The sequence below is a fragment of the Orcinus orca genome, chromosome 20, assembly GCF_937001465.1.
Source record: "Orcinus orca chromosome 20, mOrcOrc1.1, whole genome shotgun sequence".
Lineage (NCBI taxonomy): Eukaryota > Metazoa > Chordata > Mammalia > Artiodactyla > Delphinidae > Orcinus > Orcinus orca.
The window spans coordinates 52,485,437-52,494,793 of NC_064578.1; the positions used below are offsets into that span (position 1 = coordinate 52,485,437).

The 9,357-nt window shown below is 41.6% G+C and overlaps 1 protein-coding gene across 1 annotated transcript; it reads right to left on the bottom strand.

Moving 5' to 3' along the window:
- Positions 1-8,027: 8,027 nt before the first annotated feature.
- IZUMO2 (IZUMO family member 2) lies at positions 8,028-9,117 on the bottom strand. The gene is made up of 2 exons (XM_033417181.2): positions 8,859-9,117; positions 8,028-8,661 (listed from the first exon to the last, which is right to left on the bottom strand). The coding sequence occupies exons 1-2, from the start codon at positions 9,088-9,090 to the stop codon at positions 8,576-8,578; spliced, it is 318 nt and encodes a 105-aa protein (XP_033273072.1). The 5' UTR covers positions 9,091-9,117; the 3' UTR covers positions 8,028-8,575.
- Positions 9,118-9,357: the final 240 nt, after the last annotated feature.

The window sequence follows — 9,357 nt, forward strand, 5'->3', positions numbered from 1 at the left end:
ATCCTGTTGCCGAAACTCAGACTCTGTTCATCGGTGCTGAATAGAAACGCAGAGTCAGAGTTTTGGGTGAAGTAGAAAAGAGTAGCTTTTATTGCTTTGCCAGGCAAAGGGGCCACAGGGGGCTAATGCCCTCAAGACTGTGTGACCCACCTTGGAGTGGGTAGTGAGGAGTTTTATAGTGTTCAAGGAGCAGGGAGTGATCAGCTTGTGGACAATTCTCGGATTGCTTGGCATCAAAGTGAAGTTTCAAGCATCATCAGTCTTCTGGTTTCAGTCTAGGGTCTATGTTCTGTTTTTTTAAAAAATAAATTTATTTATTTATTTTTGGCTGCGTTGGGTCTTCGTTGCTGTGAGTGGGCTTTCTCTAGGTGCGGTGAGCATGGGGCCACTCTTCCTTGCCATGTGCGGGCTACTCATTGTGGTGGCTTCTCTTGCTTCCAAGCACCGGCTCTAGGCATGCGGGCTTCAGTAGTCGCAGCAAGTGGGGCTCAGTAGTTGTGGCTCACAGGCCCTGAAACACAGGCTCAGTAGTTGTGACACACGGGCTTAGTTGCTCCATAGGATGTGGGATCTTCCTGGACCAGGGATCAAACTGATGTCCCTTGCATTGGCAGGCGGATTCTTACCCACTGCGCCACCAGGGAAGTCTACCTCTACTTTTTTTTTTTTTTTTTTCATTTTCTCCTCTTTTTATTAAGGATTACATAATCTTCACAGAATTGTGAACATTGCTGCAACTTTAAAAACAGTTAACTATAAAGCATCACACAAATGAAACCTCTTTTTATGAATTCTTTGAATTCAGATAAACTGAGTCACTCTATAACCCTTACACACACCAAAATATAATAATTTTTATGTTGACAGTCACATGTTCATTCTGGTTGGGTCTATCATATTGACAAATGCACCTGTCTCCATTTCCCTTTCCCTAAAATTGGGGTGAATTTGGCTTCAAAGGAACTACTATTTTTTTTTTAACATCTTTATTGGAGTATAATTGCCTTATAATGCTGTGTTCGTTTCTGCTGTATAACAAAGTGAATCAGCTATATGCATACGTATATTCCCATATCCCCTCCCTCTTGCGTCTCCCTCCCACCCTCCCTATCCCACCCCTCTAGGTGGTCACAAAGCACCGAGCTGATCTCCCTGTGCTATGCAGCTGCTTCCCACTAGCTATCTATTTTACATTTGGTAGTGTATATACGTCAGTGTTACTCTCTCACTTAGTCCCAGCTTACCCTTACCCCTCCCTGTGTCCTCAAGTCCATTCTCTACGTCTGTGTCTTTATTCCTATCCTGCCCCTAGGTTTATCAGAACCTTTTTTTTTTTTTTTTAGATTCCATATATATGTGTTAGCATACGGTATTTGTCTTTCTCTTTCTGACTTCCTTCACTCTGTATGACAGACTCTGGGTCCATCCACCTCATTACAGATAGCTCAATTTCGTTTCTTTTTATGGCTGAGTAATATTCCATTGTATATATGTGCCACATCTTCTTTATCCATTCATCTGTTGATGGACACTTAGCTTGCTTCCATGTCCTGGCTATTGTAAATAGTGCTGCAATGAACATTGTGGTACATGACTCTTTTTGAATTATGGTTTTTTCAGGGTATATGCCCAGTAGTGGAATTGCTGGGTCATACGGTAATTCTATTTTTAGTTTTTTAAGGAACCTCCATAGTGTTCTCCATAGTGGCTGTATCAATTTACATTCCCACCAACAATGCAAGAGGATTCCCTTTTCTCTACACCCTCTCCAGCATTTTTGTAGATTTTTTGATGATGGCCATTCTGACCAGTGTGAGGTGATACCTCATTGAAGTTTTGATTTGCATTTCTCTAATGATTAGTGATGCTGAGCATCTTTTCATGTGTTTGTATATCTTCTTTGGAGGAATACCTATTTAGGTCTTTTGGACCAATCTTTGGATTGGTTTTTTTTTTTTTTTTGATATTGCGCTGCATGAGCTGCTTGTATATTTTGGAGATTAATCCTTTGTCAGTTGCGTCATTTGCTGTGCAAAAGGTTTTAAGCTTCATTAGGTACCATTTGTTTATTTTTGTTTTTATTTCCATTTCTCTAGGAGGTGGGTCAAAAAGGACCTTTCTGTGATTTATGTCATAGAGTGTTCTGCCTATGTTTTCCTCTAAGAGTTTGATGGTGTCTGGCCTTACATTTAGGTCTTTAATCCATTTTGAGTTTATTTTTGTGTACAGTGTTAGGAAGTGTTCTAATTTCATTCTTTTACATGTAGCTGTCCAGTTTTCCCAGCACCACTTATTGAAAAGGTTGTCTTTTCTCCATTGTATACTCTTGCCTCCTTTATCAAAGGTAAGGTGACCATATGTGTGTGGGTTTATCTCTGTGCTTTCTATCCTGTTCCATTGATCTATATATCTGTTTTTGTACCACTACCATACTGTCTTGATTACTGTAGCTTTGTAGTATAGTCTGAAGACTGGGAACCTGATTCCTCCTGCTCCGTTTTTCTTTCTCAAGATTGCTTTGGCTATTCGGGGTCTTTTGTGTTTCCATACAAATTGTGAAATTTTTTATTCTAGTTCTGTGAAAAATGCCAGTGGTAGTTTGATAGGGATTGCATTGAATCTGTACATTGCTTTGCGTAGTATAGTCATTTTCACAATGTTGATTCTTCCAATCCAAGGACATGGTATATCCCTCCATCTGTTTGTATCATCTTTAATTTCTTTCATCAGTGTCTTACAGTTTTCTGCATACAGGTCTTTTGTCTCCTTAGGTAGGTTTATTCCTAGGTATTTGGTTCTTTTTGTTGCAATGGTAAATGGGAATGTTTCCTTAATTTCTCTTTCAGATTTTTCATCATTAGTGTATAGGAATGCAAGAGATTTCTGTGCATTAATTTTGTATCCTGCTACTCTACCAAATTCATTGATTAGCTCTAGTAGTTTTCTGGTAGCATCTTTAGGATTATGTATGTATAGCATCATGTCATCTGCAACCAGTGACAGTTTTACTTCTTCTTTTCTGATTTGGATTCCTTTTGTTTCTTTTTCTTCTTTGACTGCTGTGGCTAAAACTTCCAAAACTATATTTAGTAACAGTGGTGAGAGTGGGCAACCTTGTCTTGTTCCTGATCTTAGAGGAAATGGTTTCAGTTTTTCACCATTGAGAACAATGTTGGCTGTGGGTTTATCATATGGCCTTTATTATGTTGAGGTAGCTTCCCTCTATACCTACTTTCTGGAGAGTTTTTATCATAAATGGGTGTGGAATTTTGTCAAAAGCTTTTTCTGCATCTATTGAGATTATCATATGGTTTTTATCCTTCAGTTTGTTAATATGGTGTATCACATTGATTGATTTGTGTATATTGAAGAATCCTTGCATTCCTGGGATAAACTCCACTTGCTCATGGTGTATGATCCTTTTAATGTGCTGTTGGATTCTGTTTGCTAGTATTTTGTTGAGGATTTTTGCATCTATGTTCATCAGTGATATTGGCCTGTAGTTTTCTTTTTGTGTGACATCTTTGTCTGGTTTTGGTATGAGCGTGATGACGGCCTTGTAGAATGAGTTTGGGAGTGTTCCTCCCTCTGCTATATTTTGGAAGAGTTTGAGAAGGATAGGTGTTAACTCTTCTCTAAATGTTTGGTAGAATTCACCTGTGAAGCCATCTGGTCCTGGGCTTTTGTTTGTTGGAAGATTTTTAATCACAGTTTCGATTTCAGTGCTTGAGATTAGTCTGTTTATATTTTCAGTTTCTTCCTGGTTCAGTCTCGGAAGGTTGTGCTTTTCTAAGAATTTGTCCATTTCTTCCAGGTTGTCCATTTTATTGGCATATAGTTGCTTTTAGTAATCTCTCATGATCCTTTGTATTTCTGCAGTGTCAGTTGTTACTTCTCTTTTTCATTTCTAATTCTGTTGATTTGTCTTCTCCCTTTTTTTCTTGATGAGCCTGGCTCATGATTTATCAATTTTGTTTATTTTCTCAAAGAACCAGCTTTTAGTTTTATTGATCTTTGCTATTGTTTCCTTCATTTCTTTTTCATTTATTTCTGATCTGATCTTTATGATTTCTTTCCTTCTGCTAACTTTGGGGTGTTTTTGTTCTTCTTTCTCTAATTGCTTTAGGTGTAAGGTTAGTTTGTTTATTTGAGATTTTTCTTGTTTCTTGAGGTAGGGTTGTACTGTTATAAACTTCCCTCTTGGAACTGCTTTTGCTGCATCCCATAGGTTTTGGGTCATCGTGTTTTCATTGTTATTTGTTTCTAGGTATTTTTTGATTTCCTCTTTGATTTCTTCAGTGATCTCTTGGTTGTTTAGTAGGATATTGTTTAGCCTCCATGTGTTTGTATTTTTTATCCTGTAATTGATATCTAGTCTCATAGCTTTGTGGTCAGAAAAGACACTTGATATGATTTCAATTTTCTTAAATATACCAAGGCTTGATTTGCGACCCAAGATATGGTCTATCCTGGAGAATGTTCCATGAACACTTGAGAAGAAAGTGTATTCTGTTGTTTTTGGATGGAATGTCTTATAAATATTAATTAAGTCCATCTTGCTTAATGTGTCATTTAAAGCTTGTGTTTCCTTATTTATTTTCATTTTGGATGATCTGTCCATTGGTGAAAGTGGGGTGTTAAAGTCTCCTACTATGAATGTGTTACTGTCAATTTCCCCTTTTATGGCTGTTAGCATTTGCCTTATGAATTGAGGTGCTCCTATGTTGGGTGCATAAATATTTACAATTGCTATATCTTCTTCTTGGATTGATCCCTTGATCATTATGTAGTGTCCTTCTTTGTCTCTTGTAATAGTCTTTAAAGTCTATTTTGTCTGATATGAGACTTGCTACTCCAGCTTTCTTTTGAGTTCTATTTGCGTGGAATGTTTTTTCTATCACCTCACTTTCAGTCTGTATGTGTCCCTATGTCTGAAGTAGGTCTCTTGTAGACAGCATATGTACAGGTCTTGTTTTTGTATCCACTCAGCCAGTCTATGTCTTTGGTTGGAGCATTTAATCCATTTACATTTAAGGTAATTATCAATATGTATGTTCCTATTACCATTTTCTTAATTGTTTTGGGTTTGTTTCTGTAGGTCTTTTCCTTCTCTTGTGTTTCCTGCCTAGAGAAGTTCCTTTAGCATTTGTTGTAAAGTTGGTTTGGTGGTGCTGAATTCTCTTAACTTTTTCTTATCTGTAAAGGTTTTAATTTCTCCATCAAATATGAACGAGATCCTTGCTAGGTAGAGTAATCTTAGTTGTAGCTTTTTCCCTTTCATCACTTTAAATAGGTCCTGCCACTCCCTTCTGGCTTGCAGAGTTTCTGCTGAAAAATCAGCTGTTAATCTTATGGGATTAACATATAACCTTGTATGTTATTTGTTGCTTTTCCCTTGCTGCTTTTAGTATTTTTTCTTTGTATTTAATTTTTGATTGTTTGATTAATATGTGTCTTGGTGTGTTTCTCTTTGGGTTTATCCTGTGTGGTACTCTCTGTGCTTCCTGGATTTGATTGACTATTTCCTTTCCCATGTTAGGGAAGTTTTCGACTATAATCTCTTCAGTGGTTCAGTGGTCCAGTGGTCCAGTGGTTAGGACTCCACGCTTTCATTGCCGAGGGTGTGGGTTCAATCCCTGGTTGCGGTGCAGCCAAAAAATAAAAAAAGAAAAGTGATGAGGAAAGTCCTTACCATTATAAGTCCCTTCCAGTTGATGGGTACCAACCTACCCATCCCCTTCCCCTTACCTCTAGGACCTCAGCTTCTACATCTCTCCCTCTCTCTCCACTCCAGCCGCCCTGGTCTCTTCAAGGTTCTGTGAATATGCCAATCACAGTCTCATCTCAGGCACTGCAGTCACTGTCCTTTCTGCCTACAGCCTTCTAGCCTAGACTTCTACCCTTTCATAGCTGCTTCCCCCTCTCCTCCACATCTTTTCTCATGTGCTGACCTTTCAGTGACATCCTTCTTGGCTGTCCTACTTTAACCTGCAAGCCCTGCCCCTATTCCCAGTACTCCCCATCCCCTGGTCCCTGCTTTATTTTTTTTCTCTGTAGTATTTGTCCCCATTTGACATGTTATATTTTACAGTAAAGGGTTAACTCAGCAGGTCTGAGTTTTCCAAACCCTGCACATTCCAAAAAAAAAAAGGCTTGGTTCTTGCCTCGTTCCTGGGAGGTAATCTCTTGGAATATCCTGCCTGCTAAGTGTGTCTTTCTTTACTTGGAAGCCTTGGGTCACACCACACCGTCTGTGCTAACAATGTGATTCATGGTGGTGGCCTTGGGCCAACACAGTAGCAGCTTGACCTCTGGTGGGGCTGGAGACAGAATAACTGAGAAAAGCCACTTGGGTGCTCCTTGCCTATGTAACCAACCCCAATAATATAATAATAGTTGGTAAAATCATTGGCCTGGACTCTTCAAAAATGTCATCATCATAAAAGACAACTGAATGCAATGCATGATCCCAGAACAGATCCAGCACTGAAAGAAAACTAGCCGTGAAGGGCATGATTGAGACAGTTGGGGACATTTTAATGAGGTTTGAATATTAGAGGATAGTATGGAATTGATTAAATTCCTAGGTACACTCATTGTGTAAGAGAATGTCTTTCCTTGTTTTTAGGAGATTGCCTGATTGCCTGCTGAAGAATTTAGGGTTGAAGTATCACTAAGTCTCCAATGGTACACACACACACACACATACACACACCCCAAATGTGGCAATGGTTACCAATATAGTGAAATGTTAAGAATGGTGTATAGGTGTTTATTGTACTACTCTTGCCACTTTTCTATCCATTTGAATTTTTTCAAAATATAAAAATCACTTTTTTTAAAAGGTGAGAGTTTAAAAATGACTGATGTTCAGGCCCCACCCCCTGATATTCTGATTTAATTGGCATGGGCTGCTGCCTGGGCTCCTGGATTGTCTTAAAAGTTCCCCAGGGGATTCCAACCTGCAGCCTGAGTTGAGACCTCCTGCTCTAAGCTTTTTCTGTGAAGGTCCAGACAGTCAATATTTTCAGCTTTGAGGGCCATATGGTCATTGTCCCTACTCAGCTCTGCCTTGGAGAGCAAAAGCAACATAGACAGTAAATACATGAATGGGTGTGGCTGTGTTCCAATAAAACTTTATTTGCAGATTTGGCCCCCAGGCTATATTTTGCCAATTCCTGCTCTAGACAGAGACGCAAGATGCAGCATAATCATCTTAATAACTAACATTTATTGAGCACTTACTGTGGGCTAACTGCACCTTCACAGACCTCTTTATGGTTCTCAGTGACTATGGGGTGAGTGCTATTATTCCCATTTTACAGATGAGGAAACCGAGGCACAAAGATGTTAAATAGCTTGCTGAAGGTTAGCCAGGCTTTGATTCCAGGGCAGTCCACCCTCAGGACCTCTACTGTAATTTCTACACCTCTCTCAAAGGTCTGGAATGAGAACCCAAACTCACTCCCTGTCCGCCAGCTGAGAACAGACCTTCCGGTGTTTAAAGTTCCCAGGAAGGGGCCTGGTCAAAGGGGACTATACACATTTGGATTTTTTTTTTGGACAGCTTTACTGAGACATAATTCACATACTATACAATTCACCCATTTAAAGTACACAATTTAACGGCTTTTAGATTATTCCCAGAGTTATGTAACCATCGCCACAATTTTAGAATATTCATTACCTCTCCCTGCCCCCACAAAAGCCCTGCACTCCTTAGTATGCATTGTTTTTTAAAGTTTCATATTCACTAAATGGTAGGGCAATTCTAAAAATTGAGATAAAATTTAAGTTTTTAATGTAATTAAAATGATTGTTATTTCCTCCTGATTCTGTGACTACTGCATATTCGTTATTAAAAAGGGGAGGGAGGGAAAAAGAAAAGGAAATGGAAATCCACAGCAATTTGACAAGGATAGGCAAGAAAAGCATACATCACCTTCTGTTCCCTTATCCTAGGACAACTGACATCAGTATTCTGCGAATCTACCCACCTCCCCACCCCCATTCCTCTTTCAGGGCTCGCTTTCTACAAACTACACACACACAAATATTTCATATCTTTTAAAAAAAAATGGTGGGCTCTTACGTGGTGCCCTTCTCCCTGCTCCATCCATCAAAGTGGGGTGAGGTTCCTGGGGCTTAGATCCATCCTCCCACCCCAGTCCACAGGGCCCTCTACTGCCCTCCCGTTGGGAACTGTCTTAACGGCCACAATGATTTCAGTGGCGTCCCAGGAGCTGCTGAATACAAAACCAGGAGAAACCTCATGGGGTGATGGTTACGAATATAAGGGTCTAAGCTGGATGTCCCAGGTTCAAATCCTCAGCTCTGTTATTCCTAGCTGTGTGACTTTGGGTATGTTGCCTAACCTCTCTGAGCCTCAGCCTCCCCCTCTGTAAAGGGCAGATCACAATACCGCCCACCTTGATGACCTGTCCTAGACTTTTCTAGAACTCTGACACAGTAAAGGCTGTACAGCGTGTTTGCTTTTATTTTTACATCAAGAGAAGGCGTAGTGAGCCGGTGGAAAGGGAGGAAGGGAAAGGGGGCTGGAGAAAGGCTTTCCCTCTTAGCTCCTACCTCTAAGAGAATTAACCATTAAGTTGTTTGTTTGATTCTTGATAAAGGATGCCACAAGGTCCAGATGCTCTATCCCTGGGGGCGAGAGGGGAGGAAATTCCAGTGGGTCCCTGCGAGAGCCAAGTGATCCCCTCCAGCTCCCTCCGAGATTGGCCCCGACCTCCCCCTTGGGGGCGTGGTCCCCAAAGGGTCGGTCTCCCGGCCCAGCCTCGGGCTGCCCCACTGGTCCCTTTCTCCACCGTGCTAGGCACCCTCCCCTCCCCAGCACTCACCCATTCTCCCCACAAAGGCGTTCAGCGCGTAGACCCGGAAGAAAGGCCCCTCCATGCCCAGCAGCAGGGCCCGAGCGCGGGCCTGCAGCTGCTTTTGATGGAAGCGGTCGGGGATGAGGGCGACACGCAGCTGGCTCAGGGCCTCCCGCACCGAGTGGTCACAATGCAGGCAGCCCCAGCCTCGTCGGGCTCTCAGGTCCAAGAGCAGCAGAAGGGCTAAGGTCAGAGGCATGGCACGGCCTATGTGACTTCACAGAGAACCCGGTCGGCCCCGCCCCCCAGCCAGGGGCGGAGTCAGGGAGGCCCGGGGAGAAACACTCCGTGAGTGCGTGAGTGCGCAGGCGCGCGTTTGCTGAGCACCTACTTTGTGCCAGGCGTGGAGCTGGGAGCTAAGGAGAGAATCTCAAAAACCAGAGGTCTACCCTGCCTTCTTGGATCTTACATTCATTCTTCAAACTTATGTGTATTGAGCACCTACTATGTGCCAGGTCTGCTCCAG